This window comes from Rhinolophus sinicus, linkage group LG15 (assembly GCF_036562045.2).
Source record: "Rhinolophus sinicus isolate RSC01 linkage group LG15, ASM3656204v1, whole genome shotgun sequence".
In the NCBI taxonomy this organism is placed as follows: domain Eukaryota; kingdom Metazoa; phylum Chordata; class Mammalia; order Chiroptera; family Rhinolophidae; genus Rhinolophus; species Rhinolophus sinicus.
The window spans coordinates 49,593,113-49,610,908 of NC_133764.1; the positions used below are offsets into that span (position 1 = coordinate 49,593,113).

General features: G+C 57.4%; 1 protein-coding gene across 5 annotated transcripts in view; it reads right to left on the bottom strand.

Moving 5' to 3' along the window:
* HDAC5 (histone deacetylase 5) overlaps positions 1–17,464 on the bottom strand; it is a 34,195-nt gene extending 16,731 nt beyond the window's left edge. Inside the window, exons 1-3 of one of the 5 annotated variants that reach the window (XM_019752255.2) lie at positions 17,310–17,457; positions 11,565–11,774; positions 4,578–4,649 (exon numbers count right to left, since the gene is read on the bottom strand). In XM_019752255.2, coding sequence (XP_019607814.2) covers positions 4,578–4,649; positions 11,565–11,586 — 94 coding nt within the window. In that variant the 5' untranslated portion in view covers positions 11,587–11,774; positions 17,310–17,457. Of the gene's footprint in view, positions 1–4,577; positions 4,858–11,564; positions 11,775–17,062 lie in introns of those variants that run through there. The other 4 variants (XM_019752251.2, XM_074320639.1, XM_019752256.2 and 1 more) reach the window with 4 other exon arrangements.
* Between the last annotated feature and the right edge of the window lie 332 nt (positions 17,465–17,796).

Sequence of the window (17,796 nt, forward strand, 5' to 3'; positions counted from 1 at the left end):
AGAAGGAACACGAAACTGACTTCAGAGACTCTTAAATGTCAGTGCAGGAAGGGCCTGCAAATCAGCAACTCAATTTCCCCAGTTGACGAGGAGGACAGTGAGGCCAGACACGGAAGAGATTGTCCAGCACCACCTGGAAATGAGGCGCAGGAGCCAGGGCTTGGCACCAGCTCTTCTGGTTCTCTCTGCTTCCCACTGAAAAACAGGAGAGACCTTGAGGGCTGCTCCCGAATTTAACGAGAGATGGAGCAAGAAGCCAAACTCTGGATTAAGGATCCAGGGATCTCAGGGCCCCCAGAACACCAGAGGCCAGCAGCCCAAGGGAGAGGGGGGCCAAGTGAACAGAATCCCCAGAAACCTTGAGGTACACCATGCCTCTGAAGGACCTTAGCCGCAGAGGGGCAGAGCCCTAGTGGAAGGCACAAAGCATCTCTCACTGGTGAAGATGGAATTTGTCATTGACTTGGGGCTACTATGTGGGGAAGAAGTAGCATCACTTCTCTCAGCCCAGCCATCCAGGAAACACTTGGGCACCACGCTAAGCATTCAAAGTCTGCAGCTGTTGCTGGGACTGTTCACTCCACACCTGGGGTGGACGGCAGGGGCCCCAGGGCACAACCCAGACCTGAACGTCCAGCAGAGTGGCCTGCCCACCTGCCCAGCTGGCCTCTTGCCATAACCCCCACCCCAGCTGGGGTTTAGCCACCTGTTCCCTAGCGTCTGAAGACATCCTCCCTCTTTAGACTGCCAGGCTGCTAGGAGCTGGATTTGACTCTCACTGGGGTGACAGCCTCCCTCCCTCCCAAGAGTCCCAAAGCCACCGAGGCCTTGCAGGGATGCCAGTGACACCCACTGGTGTCAGGCTTCCAGGCCTCAGGACCCCTGTCCAAATAGCCATTACTCTAAGCATGGTCTGCGTCTACTCCCATCAGAATCACCTGAGCTGTGTTAAAATGCTGGTTCCTGGACAGCCCTACAGAATCCAAACCGGGGCTGGGGAGACAAGGCTTGGGAACCTGCATTTTAATATATTCCCTTGGTAATTCTGACGCAACTGAAACTTTTGAGAACTACTTTCTCACAGTGTCCCGGGCTGTCTGCACTCACGTCTGCCGCCAACCTGACAGCTGTTACAGCTGTGTGTGTGGACACAGTTAATCTGATTTCCTGTCTGGCAGCTGTGCAGCAGCGAAGGGACAGCTGAGGGTCTCAAAAATAAGAAGAGGGTATGAGGTAGGAGGAGATGGTGCCAAGGGAGGCCGTCTGAATGGGACAGGGTGTGCAACTCTGTTCCTGCAGGAAGGAAAACAGCTGACCAAGGGGTCCCCAGTATTTATAGAAAACAGTCTCCTCTCAGAATCCTCAGGAGCATCCCCAAGGCCAGACTGGTCTCTATTCTCTAGACACACAAACTTTGGAGGCACAAAGACACGTCTACCACGTAAGGTTGTGCAGGTTGTGTACTGCTCAAGGGCACCTGACTAAAGGGGCAAGTTGGGGACTGAAATCCAGCCCATGCTCCAATTGCTAAGCCATGCACTCTGGCATGAGGATATATCCACCCGGAAGAAGGGCCACCTTTTAATAATTTGCACAAAGGGGCTCTTATGTGGGTTGGCAGTGGCCCTACACAGAGATCTGAGGCCAAATCCCAGCTGTCACTTACTCTGTGACCTTGGGCAAGTTCCTTAACCTCTCTGATCCTTCTCAATTATAAAACATGGCTATTAATACCGTCCTAGAAGAACTAAAGTAAGGAAAGCACTTGATACCCTGGCACTTAGTACACTACAATATTGGTTCTCTTCCCACCATAGTCTCACCCTTCCTACCCTCCCCACACCCTACACCTACACCCCCACACCCCCAGCCAAGCTGGGAATGGTCTGAAGAACGTGAATAAGAACATCCAGGGGAAACCCCAATTCCAAACTCCAACCCAATAGCACTCCCCAATATCCAGAGTATCCCTTCCTGGCACAAGCAGGATTCACAACCTCCCTCACTGGGGAAGAGACTCCTCCTCCACGCCTGCTTATAACGCCCTGCACATTGCCCAAGCCTCAGCTCGGCCTAATCCAGGCCAGAGGGGAATCCAGGCCCACAGAAGGGAGGCAGGAAATCCCCCAGCACTGCATCCTGGGGAATCCCACACCAGAGTCCAAGCTCCCGGGCTCCCCAAGCCAGGACCAGGCCTGGATGAGGGAGTCCCCACTGTGTGCTGGGCCGTTATGGGGGAGCCATCAAGGAAGACCTAGGATGGCCCTAGTGGAAGCTGTGATCTGTCCCCTGCCTCAAGCAGGAACAGCAGAGTGACCCGCAACCCTCATGGGCTCCGTCTGCCACGGCTCTGGCTTACCCGCTGGGGCAACTCACCATATGTATTCACCCAGAATAGAACCCAGGCCCTGGATGCCAGCCCCTCTAGCATGGTTTACTCACCCATATGCCAGGCACTGTGCTAATGCTGGGGAATGGCCATGAACAAGTTAGCCCAGAGAGCAAAGGACACCCCGAAAACGGGGTTCCAAACACTTGCTGCTGGATGCAGTAGACAGTCCATCCTGGAAAGCCCCTGCTCCCTAAGCACTCACACGCAGAGCCTGGTGGCACATACCGCTCAAGAAGCGTCCCTGGACACCTGTTTTTATAGCCACAGGCTTTAGCATCCTGTCTGGAGACTGATCAAGAAAAGGGGGGGGGGGCGGGGGAACCAGGCTGCCTGGGCCCTCATGGCCGTGTTTATCCAGGGTAGATTTTTTTTTAACCCAAAGGTTAAAGTGTTTCTATTTGAAACATCTATTTACATTCCAGAGTCCAAAAAAAAAAAAACAAGGCAGCCAAGCTCAGGCCTATATCTGTCCCCAGCCACGTCACAGACACAGCATCAGAGTTGCGCAGGGGGGAACATTCTTAGCCCTCTCCCCGAGCCGCTGAGGTGACTCACGCCTCCCTCCTGCCAGCATGGACCACGCTACCACTCAGAAAGCTAGGCAGTGTGTGTGTGTTGGGGGGTGGGGGGGGACGACGGGACAGGGACCAGGCAGCCTTAGGGAAGGGATGGGGGTAGCGGGGTTCCATCCTGCAAGAATCCTGGAGCCTAACTTGAAGGAAGATGAGAGAACATGCTGAGGAAGAAACTTCAGGCCAACTGCCAGGGGCTGCTGGGAGGCAAGGGACAGCAGGAACAAGGCAGGGTGGGTGGGCTGATAGGGCATCTGCCAAATGGGGCAGAGCTGCCCCCAAGCAGATGCTCTGCACAGTCAGTCCTTTGCTTTCCAAGAGACGACCTTGACTCCTAGAGGCTTTGGAGCAGGGACCAGCAGGCAGGGTCTTTAGCTAGAGCTGCAGACTCAACTAGACGAGGGCTAGACCAGCTCCAGATGTTTACATCCCTTCCCAGGGGACTGGGTAGGGATTCTGTAGGGCTGGTCCCCAGGGTTATACCCCTACCCTAGGAGACTACACGGGCATCCTTGCCCAGGCAGATGGCAGGCCTTGTTCCAAAGGTTTTCCAAATCTTCCGAAAACATTCATCCTCTGACACATCCCACTCCAGCTGCAACCTTATCCCTGGATGGTTTAAAGCCAAATCACAGCTCCCACCTTCCAGTTCAAAGCTTGGGACCCACACCCACGTATCCAGAGGCAAAGATTTCCCATACACATACACATACACACATCCACACCCAGGTGCCAAGCCACTGCCAGGAGGGGCCAAGTGGGCATGAATCCAATAGGCCCCTCCCTCGAGGAAGCATCTTGTGGTGCCGGCCTGGTGGGGAGGCTGTGCCAGAAAGGCCTCATGCTGCCAACAGGTTCCTGGGAGGGAAGGAGGGAAGGAGTGGCCCAGCTCTGGGGGACCCCACCCCCAGCCAAGAGCCAAAAAAGTCCCTGCTGAGAAGGTGGCAGGGTTAAGAGGGTCCACATGCCCATATGAAGACACCTCTTTGCCCTGATGACATGGGAATAAACCAAGGCCTGGGGGAAGGAGACATATGGGGGTGCTAAGAGCTAAGGCAGCAAAGGTCCCTGACAGCTCAGCTGCTAGCCTCTGCCTAACTCTACCACAACTGCACAAGCCTCCTTGCCAGATATCTGATTCCCGGGGGACTCCAGACTGGGGACTTGCAGAAATCACTGCACGGGACACTCTGCCCCTCAGAACCCAGCCAGAGGAGGTGGGGTAGTCTTTACTCTTGAGGACACTTAGCTATGGCTTCTTCCCTTGCCCAGACCTGGGGGGCGGGCAGCCTGGAGACAGGTCACTGACCCACTTCCTCCCCTCTGACCACAGTGCCAACTACGCCAGGATTCTCTAGCCATCCACAGCCCCCAGCAGCTGATGTGGATCCTGCCGGAGGCCAAAGGGACTTGAAGCGATGTAGCCGAGTGCTGCTGGAGGAAAGGCAGGAAAACCCACCTCGGTGAGCGCGGCTCCACTGACTACCATATTCTCAACACAAAGCCCCCCAGAGAGATCTAAGCAGGACCCCATCTGGGCAAGGCTCAGAGCCAAATGCTCAAGCCCTGGGTGCCCAATGGCAGACGGCAGGCAGGGACACTGAGGTACTTACCTGCCACAGGGATGCCGTGTAGAGGGGTCCGAGGAAGGATTTCCAAGGATGGTTCCCGGGCTGACATCCCATCTGCTGAGAAACAGGATTCTGTCTCATAGATGGTCTGCAGCATCTCCACGAGCCCCTGAGCTTTGGGCACCAGCAGCATGCCAGGGAGGGGGCCGCCAGAGGCGGGAGTCGGCCAAAGGGAAAGTGGTGGGGCGGGCGGGGCCGTCACTGCTCAGGGGCTCCCTCAGGCCCCTGCTGCTGGGACCTGTGCTGTGGGGAGGTGCCTCATCCGGCCTGGGCACTCCTGGCAGCAGGAGGAGCCAGAAGGCCCACGAGCTACAGGCCCCCCTCTCTCCTAGAAGGGCATCCCACCACCAGCCTGTCCCCAGCTCCCAGGAGCTGCGGTATGGCTGAGCACTTGGGGGACAGGAAGGGGAGCTCAGCAGGCAGGCGGGCTCTGTGTTCCCTCCCTCCCAGCGCTGGGTGACAGCTCTGGGCCTGGCTCCCTGCTCCTCCTTCCCGAATGAGCCTCCGGCAGCTGGCAGGAGACTGAAATAGCAGTTGGGGGAGGGCCCTGTCTATAAATAGGTGGAGCGGGCTGCCAGGAGCCCAGGCCTGGCGGAGGCCCCATGGGGGGAGGCGAGCTCCACCCCAGGAGGAAGCGCCAGGCAGGGGGATGGGAACAGGGGAGGGCCTGCACTCAGGGCCAAGGCCACAGAGCCCATGGCCAGCGGCTGGGATGTGGAAGGGCACAGCCAGAGTCCCCATGCATCTGGGAGCAGCACCAGAGCTGGAGAGGGGCTGGAAACCAAAAAACCAGATTCCATCCTCTATCTTCTCTCTTGCCATCCAGGGCAGGTAAAGGAACCCGAAGGGTCTGCGAGAGAGTGGCAGACAGGGCCACCTGGCCCTAACCTTGCATTTTCCTTGGAGTCCTTCTAGCAGCCAAATGGGTTTATTTAACTTCTGCCCTCCCTGAGCTGGGAGGTGCCTCCCCACCCCCTCAACCCGCAGGGAGACCCCTGAGCAGCAGCTAAATGGCGGTCACCTCCAGAGGCTGCTCCGCTTCCCTCCAGGGGGCAGGAGACTCTTCCGGGACAGGCTTCACCCCCCCCCCCAAGGGAACCAGGGAGCACCTGGCCATTCTCAGAGCACAGGGAGCTCTGCCCTGGTAGTGTGCCAGGTGTCATGCTAACAGCAGCATATACATTTAGTCTGCATGATGAGCTCACGAGACAGGTGCAGACAAGGAAACTGAGGCATAGAGAGATGAAGTCACTAACCCTAGATCGTACAGCTACTTAAATGGTGGGACAGGGATGTCTGAGCTCTATCACCACAGCCCACTGCCTCCTGCACATGGGAGTACATGAAACTGCCCCAACATTTCCGTTAACAGGTACAATGACCCCCAGTACCCAGGTAGGAACAGACCTGAGATTGGAACCCCTCTAAGAACAGTCAAGAGGCTGACAACATTCAGCTCTTCCCCACCAGCCACAGGCCTAGCAGAGGAACCCCTGCTCCTGGGGCCCTGCGAGGACCTAGGGCCGGTGCCCCATGAGGACTGGTGACACCCACCTACCCGGCCCACTGCTGGCCCGTCCCTTCTCAGGCTGTGCCTCCCACTGATACAGAGATCCCACTTGGCCCCTTGACCTCACTGGAGCCTTTTAATAGCCTGGTTATTCCTGGGTCTGCATCCCCCTCCCCCTTCCTGATGTCACAGTTGCTATTTTGGAGCCCCCTCCTGGCCCCTTCTTGCCCCCAACTGCAGGCATGGAGCCAGGGACACCTGTCCTCTCCCTGGACTGGATGACCTCACCCTCTTGTCAGGAGCCTGGGAGGAGCTGGCCAACCAAGGACACAGTGGCGGTGGCTCCTGAAGCCCATCTTCCCAGCCGACTTCTGCCAGCCAGGGATGACAAAGGTGCCTCCTGCCCTCAGGTGGGAGAACTTATGGATGGGGGAGGTGGCAGAGGTGGGCTTTCCCAGGCTGTAGACTGGCTGGCAAGATGTATATTTGGGGATAGGGTGTGGGGGAACAGGACCTAAATAAAGATCTGGAGCCTCAGCTTCTCAGCCAGGGCAAACTCTAGAAAAATGGTGATGAAGCAGGCCGCTCACAGGGGTCTGGATGGGTGGACACTTCAGGATAGGTCTGGGAACCTCGTTCACCATTCCTAGCCCCAACCTCCTGGCCAACCAGGCTCTCTGAAGGGGAGGGGAAGGGAAGGCCAAGGTCTTCTCAGTGGGGTGATAGGCAGCAGATTCAAGGGAGCCCAGAAAGCTGGGGCCAGCAGCCCCTCCCAGCTCAGTACTCCACCCACCCAAGCTAGGAGCAACCGGAAGGGCTGGCTAGCCCTGTCCTGGTTCTCTCTGTCTGCCCCAGGCACAAGCGAGTAAGGTAGGGGAGCCCTGTTCTGGAGGAGAGGAAGTCACCTGTTACAATGACTCGAAGCAGAACCTGGAGCGTCCAGAAACCTAAAGAAAGATAACTCTCTGCTTAGGGAAGATGGGAGCACCCAGGAGACTGACAGCCAGAGGTGGCCAAAGCCAGGGGCTTGGGGCAGTAACCAGCACTGTTACAATTTCCAGTAACAGCGTGATATGGGAAGCAAAGTATCGGACAGCCAGACAATCCTCAGTGCAGTTCCCCAAATCCTCCAGGGGAATAAGAGAGGACGCCTGGGGTAGGGACAAGTGTCTTTACTTCTGAGATTCAGCTGATGCAACGAGATCTCCTAATGTCTAATCTCAATCCTTCCTGCTTTCTAGCCCCTCTCGCCTTGTAGTTCACGTCTCTTCTCCATCCTCAGCCATCCAACACCCCCACGTGTCATCCCACAAACCTTACAGAGCACCCACCACGCATGGGGCACACGAGCCTCATTCGCAGCCGGCACCATCCCCTCCGACCCACAGTGACCTTGCTCCTTCCTGCGGAGGCTGGGCTCAGGTCTCCTAATCCCCTATATCTGGAAGAGGGGAACCCCATGCTGGCTCCTGGGGCTCCTCCAGGTTCCCATTTCCTGGGCCCAAAAGGCTGGGATGGGGCCTGACCAAAAGGAAGAAAGCAAAGTCTGCCCTGTGCACAGTATGAATACAAAGGGCTGGCCCAGGAGCATCCCGGATGGAGCGTGGGGTGCTAGCTTCTCTGGGGCCCCGGAGACATCAGCCTGCCTGCCCTTCAGTTCTCTCCTGCGCTTTGAGCCCAGTCATGCTGGAGCCCGTCGGCATGGCCTGGGAGCTGCCATGTGCCAGGTCCCATGCTAGGTGCTGGCTGAACCCTCTCATTTGAAACCAAGTCCAGGAAAAACGTAAACACCTACTTTGGCATCTTCCACATTCTCTCAGGGTTGACCCTGCCTCCTCCCACCATCCCATTCTAAGCCTTCAATCCCTTTGGAATGATGGAGCAGGGAAGAGGAGGTGGAGCAGAGCCCAAGCTGGAGTGAGCACAGAAATGCACCAAGTGGCACCTAAGTGGAGAAGGGACACCAGCAGTCCACTTCCTGGACCCCCGGCCCACGATGGCACTGACCCACTTTCTCCTCCTCAGGGCTGGCTGCCCGCCTTCCCCAGGGGCTCAGAGGCAGAGCCTGAGCCCAAGGCTGGGAGGCAGGACGCCGAGGTTCCTGGCTCCACCCCATGCCCATGCCCCAGTTTCTCTGGTCACCCAGAAAGGAGGGGGCAGCTGCCCTCCCTCCCTCCCTCCTGGGAAAGGGAAGGAGAGAAAGTGTGGAGTGTGCTGGGAGGTGCTGGGCAGGCGGGTGTTGTCATGAAGCTTGTCTCCCTCCCACGCTGGGGATGAGGAACGTGGCCGCCTCCTCCTGGAGCCCTGTCGCCATCCAGACTGGCCTCACTCGTGCCCTCTCTTCTGGGCAGTGGCATAGAGGACAGAGCCGTGGCCAGAGCAGGCCTAGGTCCCAGGTCCCAGGGCAGCTCCTCCAACCGGGTCGGGCCAAACCCAGGCAGGAGACATTCTCCGCCAGTCCTTCAATCCCACTGAGGGGAGCAGAGGTGATCAGCTCCAGAAAAATAAAAAAAGCCTAACTCCTTAATCCCCCTTTTGCCAGACACCCGCGAGTGGCGTCCTCAGGGAAGCAGGCAGTCCCATCAATGGCCTCTGCCTGTACCCAGGACTGCAAAAGAGGCAAATCAGGTCAAATGCTGGCGTTTGGCCCAGCCCAGAGGTAAGTGGATCAGCTCCCTCTCCCTGGGAAGGAGGGGGAAGCCCCAGAAGTAAATTGCTCTGAGTCTCCACCTGCTGCCCCTCACCCAGCACACCCTCTCTTACTAACCTGTTTGCTTATGAGGGCAGGGATGGACCACCTTCTAGTGTTCTTCCGTTTCCCCACAGACCAAGCTAAGATTCTCTCGCATGTTGGGGATACTCAGCAAGAAGTTAACAAACAGGAAAGCTCCTGTTCTGAGAAATTGAAGGGAACCCGGGAACAGGGCTATTCTGTGCCTTCAGGAAAAAGGATCTCCCAGGGATTAGGGAGAGGGTGGGAGGTGCTCAGGGGCCAGGACACCCAGGCCCTGGGGACTGACCATTCTCATCGTTCCCATCTCTGTCCCCAGCCCCGGGACCCATGCTCTTCCTGGTCCTCTCTGCTGGGTGTCCACGGGAGAAGTGGACACCCGCATACTCCACCTACAATTCATGGTTTCATTTTACTTCCGTGGAATCCAAAGGCACATGGTATCCAGGCTTCTGCCTGGCGCCGGGTACCCACATCCCCAGCCCAGATGCCACCCTGAGCTCTGGGAATGGCAGATGTTGGGCACCTTGAAGAGGATGAGATGTGGAGGCAGCTGTCCCCGAGCTGCTCTAACTCCACAAATGGGAGAGCCAGTCCCAGCGCCCCAAGAAAACTCGGTAGGAAGGGCCTCAGGGGACTGCTCCAAGCAACGTCCCCAGTTCTGAGGTCTCGCCACCTTCCTAAAACGAGGTCCCCAGTGTCTGACCCCCTCTTTCTCTCCCTCCTTCCCAAATACTAAAAGACAGCATCTCCCCCTACTGGGGGGAGTTGGAAAGCTGGCCAGGAGGCGCAGCCAGTTCTGTTGACCCCAATCAGGAGGCCTCCCCGGCCAGGCTCAGCAGCTGCTCCAAGGCTGCCTGCCTCCTGCGCTGGTGGACGCCTCCAGCTACTACAACACTCCCGGCAGAAGTGGCTGCAAGGGGTCCTGGGACCACCAGCATGTGGACAGGCAACCCAGTGACTTCATCTGTCCGAGGTTGATTATTCTAGCCTTTCTCTTAAGGGAATAAAATCCCAAAGCTGCCAACGGATGTCTCGGGGCAGCTTCTGTTCCCTTGGCCCTGGGTTAGACCCCAGGCCTGATGTGACTGGAGGTGGCTCCTGGACAGGTCAGTGTAGTAGCTCAAAGGAAAGGAGCAGTTGGCACTACTGCTGGGCCTAGCTGACCCTGCTAGGGGCAGTGTCCAACTGAGATGGGCAAGGGACTGATGAGAACCCAGCAGGCCTCTTCTCTCCCTTCACCAGCCCAACCTCAGAGGAGGAGGCAAAAAGTCAGAGCTCGCCAGCCCACCCTCCAGCACTGGACTCACAAAGACCTCTCCCTGTCTAACACCTGGCACAGCCCCTACAGGTTGAATGAAGGCAAGGCAGAGGCAGGAGATCTGAGAGAGAAGCACAACCCCTGCAGGAGGGGGCTCATAAGGCCGAGCTGACTCGGTAAGTCTCAGGAGCCCAGCCTTCTCCCACTGGCACTCTACTCTGCCCGCAGCCTGTGCCCTGGGCCTGTCATGCTGGAAAGGGAAAGGGGAGGGGGCACACCCTTGACCAAAATGAATGGCGCAAACTAAACAACCCCACTAGCTTCCAGCTTCTCTGAGTCTGCTGGACCCCCAAAACCCTGGTCAGGGCACCTTCCACATGTTGCCAGCACCGGGACCCCACAACAGAAGCATCACGTCCAGCAAACTGATGAGGCAGAAGGAGATGGCAGGGGGCTGGATGCCGCCCTGATGCTGCTTCTGTTCTCCTACAAATGGTTTTTTACCTCTAGGCCCTAGTTTCTCTATCTCTAAAAGAAGGAAAACTATCCCTCCACCCCTACAGAAAAAGATGTGAGGGACAGGATAGGCTGTGGGGGGTTAAAGTTGAGCAAGATGGACTCTGACCCTTTAAGACTGTGCAGAAGCAGCGACAAGGAGAGAAGGCAGTTATTACTCTGACCACACTGACCCATGACCCTCCTGTGACAGTCCTGAGGGTCCAGCTCAGGCCATTTGGACACATCCTCATGGGCAGACACCCAGACCCACCCACACATAAAGCTGCCTGGAGTCCCACCCAGGGACTATTTCTAGCAACACGAGGCAGGCTCCTAGGAGCAGAGAATAGAAAATCTTAGAGTCAAAGACCCCAAATTAGGAATCCACCATGTCCAGAGCCTAAGAGGAGGAGTATTATACCTGACTCAAAGGAGATAGCCAAGACTCTTCTACTGACATGTCACACCTGCACCTAAATACCACACATCCCCAACACAGGCCGAGGCCCAAGGCCCTACAAACCTCCACTTAGAAAAGTGTATGGAACACAGAGAAACACTCTACCAGGAAGAGAACCACCACCACAAAAAGGAAACTAGGCATTCAGCTATTGTAGGGAACTTCTTCCAACAATCTCCCTGGACCGCCCAGAGACTCAGGGATCCACACCCCCTTCACCTCAGGACTGTCTGTCCTGGCGAACAGGGCAAGGCAGAGCTGGAACTGAGGGCCCGTGAGTTGAGAGGACAGGCGTGGGGACAGAGCTGGACTCATGTCCTCCAGGACCAGGCCAGACTGTCGACCATCAATTCCCAGGTGGACCCTACGATCAATAACTTCAAGTACACCTGTCCCTTTGTTCTCCTGACCCCATTGTTCCCTTACAGTTCAGACCCTGAAGGTCTCCACACAGCCCACTGTAGCCAAAGCCACCCCACAGTGCCCTTCTCTGGCCTCCCAGCTCTTACCCGACTCGGTGGGCGAGTTCATGCCGGCTCTGGGCCTGCAGGAAGCTGGCGTTGGGGGCTGGGACGGGAGGGGATGGAGCTGCGGTGGTGTCAAGAGAGACAGACGATAACAGACAGAGGACGGGACAGGAGCCCGGGGCCGCTGTGCCTCTAATGCCCATCCGAGGCCATCCTTCGGGGCGAGGCAGTCAGGCACTCAGAACGGCATTCCTGGGGAGAGATGGAGCAGGGTTAGAGGCCCCCAACTAAGGCATCTGCAAGATGAAGGAGCCCTCAGAGCTTGTCAGTTTATACCTGGGGAAGAGGAGTGACACCTGCCCAGGGGCACAGAGGGAATCGGCAGCACTGGACCCAACTCTGGTTTCTTCTCTAACTGGGGAGGCTGCCAGCACTCAAGGGAAGGGAAAAGGCTATAGTAGTCACACCCAAACAAACTCCTGCTCAGGCAACGGTGCCCACTGCCAGGGGGCAGACCTTACAGACTCCCGAAGGTGCCCGATGTGGGACTGGCTGTGCGCAAAGGAGAAAGTGCAGGGAGGCTTCTGAGCTCTGTCCGAGGCAGTGGGGAGATGCAGGGCTGACCGGGAGTCCCTGGCGACCCAGCCCCAGCGGCCGGAGCTGGGGCTCTCAGATGAGTGGCATCTCCTCCCTACTCTCTGATCCTGTGCCACCGACTCTCAAAATGTAATGTGCTTCTGTTTTGCTCTCCATTTAACAACGGGTCAGGGCAAGAGGGTAATCACCCCTCTTCTATCCATAACCCATGCTGTTTCCAGGAATTTGGAAAGGCAGAGACATTCACCCTACCTGCAGTGCCCCCCAGACTGGGGTCCAGGGCCCAAGCCCAGGGCTTTGTGTATATATTGTACAGATTGTGCCCTGTGCAAGCTCTGAAATCCAACCTGTCCTCTGCCTACCAAGCTATGGGTCACCCAGGCTGAGTCCACCCAGAATAAGGGACACCTTCTTCCAGTTTGTACAAAGGCATCAAAAGGCCTAGCGGGGGGACATGGAAGATGTCCCACTATTAAATGACCATGAGTTTGCCAACCTGTGCCCACTCCTCCAGCCCCAGAGCTAGTCCTCAAGCCTCAGACACTACGCATGCACCCACCTGGGCCCATCCCTAAACAGTCCACGATCCTCCCCAGACATGATCTCATTCATTTTCTTCCAAAGGAAGGCAAGCCCTCCAATACCCAGTGAAAGCAAGGTACCAGGAAGCTTTCAGATGAGGCTGAGAGGAGCTGGATGTTTAAGCCCTAACTCTGCTCCCCCATCCAGGAAACGGCAATAAGCTCTGCCCCCTGGACAGCCCCACCTCCTGGCAGGATAATTCTTAGTAAGCCTTGCATTTCTCATCAAGGATTCCCAGGGGTGGGGTCCATACACAGCTGAGTCGCCTTGGAGTCAGCCATGGCAGGGACACAAGAATACACACACACACACACACACACACACACCATGCATGCACACACACGGACACACACTAGGAAAACTTCAAGTCTTCCTAGGCCTACTTGCCCCTTGTTCTCACCCACAGGGTCTGGACTCTGTGGCTGGATAAAGGTGCACTCAGATGGGGGAGGTGGGAGGAGGCAGCGAAGGGGCTGAATGACTCCCCACAGGCACAGGCACAGGTGTGGGGCAAGGACAAAAGAGGCTGTGCAGGGCTGGGGCCAAGTTCAGGAATGCAGCAGGTGGGGCTGTTGGTGCCCTGGCAGGGCGCGCGTGGGCAGGCAGCTCAGCCCAGACCCAGTCCGTGCCCACCCGGGGCTGGCGCCCAGTCCCGCTCACACCCTTTTCCGTGGGCTGGGGAACACAGCTTCAGAAATTCCCACGATTCCCAGCAGCCCAAACGGCCCAGCCCATCTCCCTACCGTGTTTCCCCGAAAATAAGACCTAACCGGAAAATAAGCCCTAGCATGGTTTTTCAGGCGGACATCCCCTGAACATAAGCCCTTATGCGTCTTTTGGAGCAAACCTTAACATAAGACCTGGTCTTAACTTCAGGGAAACACGGTAGTAAAAGGCATCTCCACAGCAGGGAACTCCGAAGGGGCCGAGCAGAGCCTCGATAGCACAAAAACTAAGTCAAGATCAGCTGTGAGCCGCCATCATCCTCACCCTCTGGGAAGAAGAAGGGAGGGGCTCCTGGCTCCTAGAACTCCCATGGGCTCAGGACTCCTCCCCACCCTGCAGGACGCAGCAGGACCCCTGGGCCCTGTCCACCTGCAGAGTGTCTGCCAACACCCCCAGCTAGCCTCCCATCAACAGGGGCTTCTCTGGGAAACAAAGCGTTTGATCAAGACAGACGTAGATTCTTGTCTAGGGTGGGGCATGAAGGGGAAAAAGACAGCATGATGGTTAAAACCTGAGCTATTTGGTCCCTCCTCCACCAGAGAAACTCACTGCTGACTACTGTTATACGAGGGTCTTGGTGGGAAGTTGGGGACCAAGTGCTATGTGACTCCTGAATGACTAAACACTTGGATGGCAAACCAGTGAAGAGCCTGACTTTCTTGACCTCATAAGTAGGCAGACCGCAGGGTCCTGGCCTACCCCGTCAACTCTCTCTTCCAGTCAGACCCCTATCCCACTCTAGGATCCAAACCCACCTCCTACCTCCAGCCAGGATGACAGGGCGAGGAATGAGGGAAGCATCTCATCCTATAAGCTCATGGCTAAGCCGGGGGAGGTAGGGCAAAAACCCTAGGGGGACACCCCCTACCCCATTCATGAGCAACTTGGCAGAGGGTGGGAAGAGAAGGTAAGACAAGCAACTGGAGACATGGAGCAATGCAATGCCCCAAAGGCCACAAGTTTACAGCAGGGATCTCTCAAATAGCTCCCTCGGAATTCCTGTGGAGTCAGGTGTCCCTTTGAGGGCCGCTCTGGAACCTGGACTCCAGCACCACCTGGCAGCTTCTCCAAACACACCAGCTCTGGCCCTGCTGGAGGTAGGCCCAAGTCCTGAGCACTGTGGCCGGGGTCCCCTCCCCAGGTTACAGGCAGCTAGGTGAGCTGTCTGAACAAAATCCAATGAACCTGAGGTTGCCCATAATCTGAGGTCTGCCCCCAAAGACATCAGCAGAAAGCTAGAGCCCAAATATCCTACCCCAAGGCGCAAAGGACCTGTCTTTTTGATCCCTCTCGACTGTGGCCGTGGGACTGTGACCACTGTCCCCAGCCTCCAAGTGCTTCCTTCACCTTCCCCAAGCTGGGCCACCAGAAGCCCAAGATTACCAGAGCCATGAGGGGTAGCTGACTTGGATGTCCCGGCCTCAGACTAAGAGAAGGGGGAGGGTAACGGGAGGAAAAAGGCACCAGGCTGACAAATTCATTTTTGCGATCGGCCCATTTCTGTTTGTCTGCTCAGACGCAGCTCCAGGCATCTGCACAAGCCAGATGGAGGAGGCTGCTATTTCTAGAAAAAAAAAGGGGAGGGGTGAGAGGGGAGGGAGGGAGGAGGCGGAGGCAGAGGGCAGAAGACTGGGTCTGTTTGCCCTGAAACCTCAGGCAGAACGATACCCCCTCCCCAGCACTACCAGACAGGGTCCCCATTCAAGAAAGGGCTGGGGCCAGGGCTGGGGTGAGGTGGGGTGGGGGAGAAGAAAGGCAGAGAAAGTTTAATTAGCTCAAGTCAGCTCCAGGCTACAATAGGCCCCCTCACGGGCTGCATCAGGTTTTCATTCATGAGCAAATGACAGTGTTCCAAAAATGCCAAGAACTGCTTCCCCCCACTTGCAGTCTCTCCCCCCCACCCCCCAACAAGAGTGCATCCTCTAGCAGGCTGGCTGAGCCTGATACTGTGTTCCAGACATCCCTCCTCAAAGGGATGTGAGTAGGAAGAATTCATTATTAAAGAGCAGCTGGTACTTCAGCACCAACTGTACTCCCCCCAGCTCCTATAGCTGGTCCCCCTCCCCCTTGATGCAGAAACACAAACTCCCCCCCCACCCTAGGCCCCATTTCTAAACACACAGCTAAGATGCCACCCCTAGGGAAGGGAAAGCAAACCTTTGTCTCTGCATGTCATGCTGCTGCCCCCCACTCCCTCCAAATTACGGGATCCAGCCACAGAGGATATGCTGGGAAGGAAGGGAAGGCTGGCACGGGCTACCATGCCCTCCATCCTTGCTCCCAAGTAACTTGCACCTGGCATCTGTCTCTCTGGCCCTTGGCGAACGTATGGATGGACGGAGGGACAGAAGAGGTGGAGATACTGGAGGCCCACCCCCCTAACTCAGAGAGACCCCTGCCTGTCTTGTCAAGACGCAGCCCAGATCCAAGTCCAAGGGGGCATGCAAGCAGAGAGAGGATTCAAGAGAAGGGGCAGGAGGCAAACCAAGATCTCCCCAAGCTCTGTGTTTAAGAGGGAGACGAAGGAGGGAAGACTGGAATGAAGAAGCAGGCAGCCCCCAACGTGGCTCAGCCACCATCCCCAGCCTGGCCCAGCCCAGCATCTCAACAGCCAGCACAAAAGCTCAGGGGCCCTAGTGCCTGGAACTCTGATTGAGGACCCACCCTGCCTACATCCTCTGACCCTGAAGAGGCCCAGGGCAAGGCCCAGCCCCAGCTCCAGTCCTGCAAGGCAGTCTGGTCAAGAGTCCTTCTATCCAAGTCTCCTGGATTTCCCATCCTCTGGCTCCTTTTGTTCCTACGATCTGGCTCCATCCTCCCATCCCAGCTGGACCGTGAACCCACTCACCATTACTCCAACAGCCAAAGCTAATTGCAGGCCCCAGAACAGTGGTCACTGTCAGAGTGGTGGGTCTCTTGAGCAACCCCCCCAAAAGCAAACGCAGCTGCTCCTCTTCCTCTTTAGGGACACACCTCATCTCAGAAGGCCAACAGTGGGGGTATCAGGTGGTCACCTCCTCTCCCAAATGGAGCATCTCTACCTTCCCCTCTTCTCCCCCCACCAACCAGATTGCCAGATTAATTACTTATCACCCAACCAGTTTTCATCTCCCCCAGGGCCCCAGAGAAGGGTGGGGTAGGGAAGCAGCCTCCCCCAACTTAAAACAGTGTCCAGGCCTCCATGAACTAGAGACCCAGGATGAAAAATGGGGGGCATCCACCCCAGACAAGAAGCGGGGAGCTTGCATCTCCTAGCTGTCTCTCTGGCACCAGGGTGTCAGACAGAAGGGGGGGGAACAAACGCAGTAACGCCTCAAGGGGGAGAGGGTGAAATGGGAGAGAGTAGTAAGGTGGGCCCAGAGGCCCCCTCCTCATGCGCGGAAATCAAGGACACAAAATCAAGAATGCGTTCTGAGGTCTGGGTAGAAGCGCTGTGGGGTGGGCAGCGCCCCTCACCTCAGAGTACCAAGAAAGGAGTATCCAGCGAAGAGGGGTCTGCATAGAATCCAGGTGCAGGACTCAAATCGCTCTGCAACGCGACATGCGCCACCCGGGAGGGGGCAAATCAGAAAGCCCCGGCCGGTGTCCGAGCCATTTGGGGGTGCGGGTCGCAGGAAGGCGGGCCACTCCCTTACCTGCAGGAAGGCGCCCCTGTATGGGAGGAGCGGGGAGGGGCGCGCGCAGTAACCCCGAGGCCCGGCTCCCGGGCTGGCGATGCTACCGCGGGGCGCCGGCCGGCACCAGGAGCCGGGAGGAAGGAAGGGGGGCGCGGAGCGCGGCGCGCGCGCGGGGCGCCCGCGGACAGCGACGGCAGGAGGGTGCGCCGCCTCGCGTCCGGGGGGCCCGGGGGAGGTGGGATCCAGGATGGTGCGGTGCTCTCACCCCCTGCGGCTTGAGCTCCGGCTTCGCGGGCGGCGGCGGCAGCAGCGGCGGCGGCAGCAGCGGCAGCGCCTCCTCGACGGCTCCTCCATCTTTGCGGCGGCTCCTCCGGCTCCGCTCGCCGCCGCCACCAACAACAACATTCGGAGACGTCACTCCCGTCACGTGACCCGACCCGGAGCTAAAAATAGACCCGCCCCCCCTTCAGCCATCTCCAACCCCTCCCCTCCCTCTAGGCCCTCCCCGCGGGGCGGGGCCAGCAGCGCCACCGTGACAGCTTCTTAAAGGGCCGGTACTCAGCTAGGGCCTGGACTGAGGAGGGGGTGGAAAGCAGGGGATCCGAGCTCAGCGAATAGTTCTGAAGGAGCGCTGCAGGCGGCCAGATCTAGCTGCTGGGGCTCAGCCTTTGGGACGCTCGATTTTCCTCCCCGCGCTTTCTCGACTTCCTTTTCAAACCGTGGATGGTGCAATCGTTGCCTGCCTAAGCTTC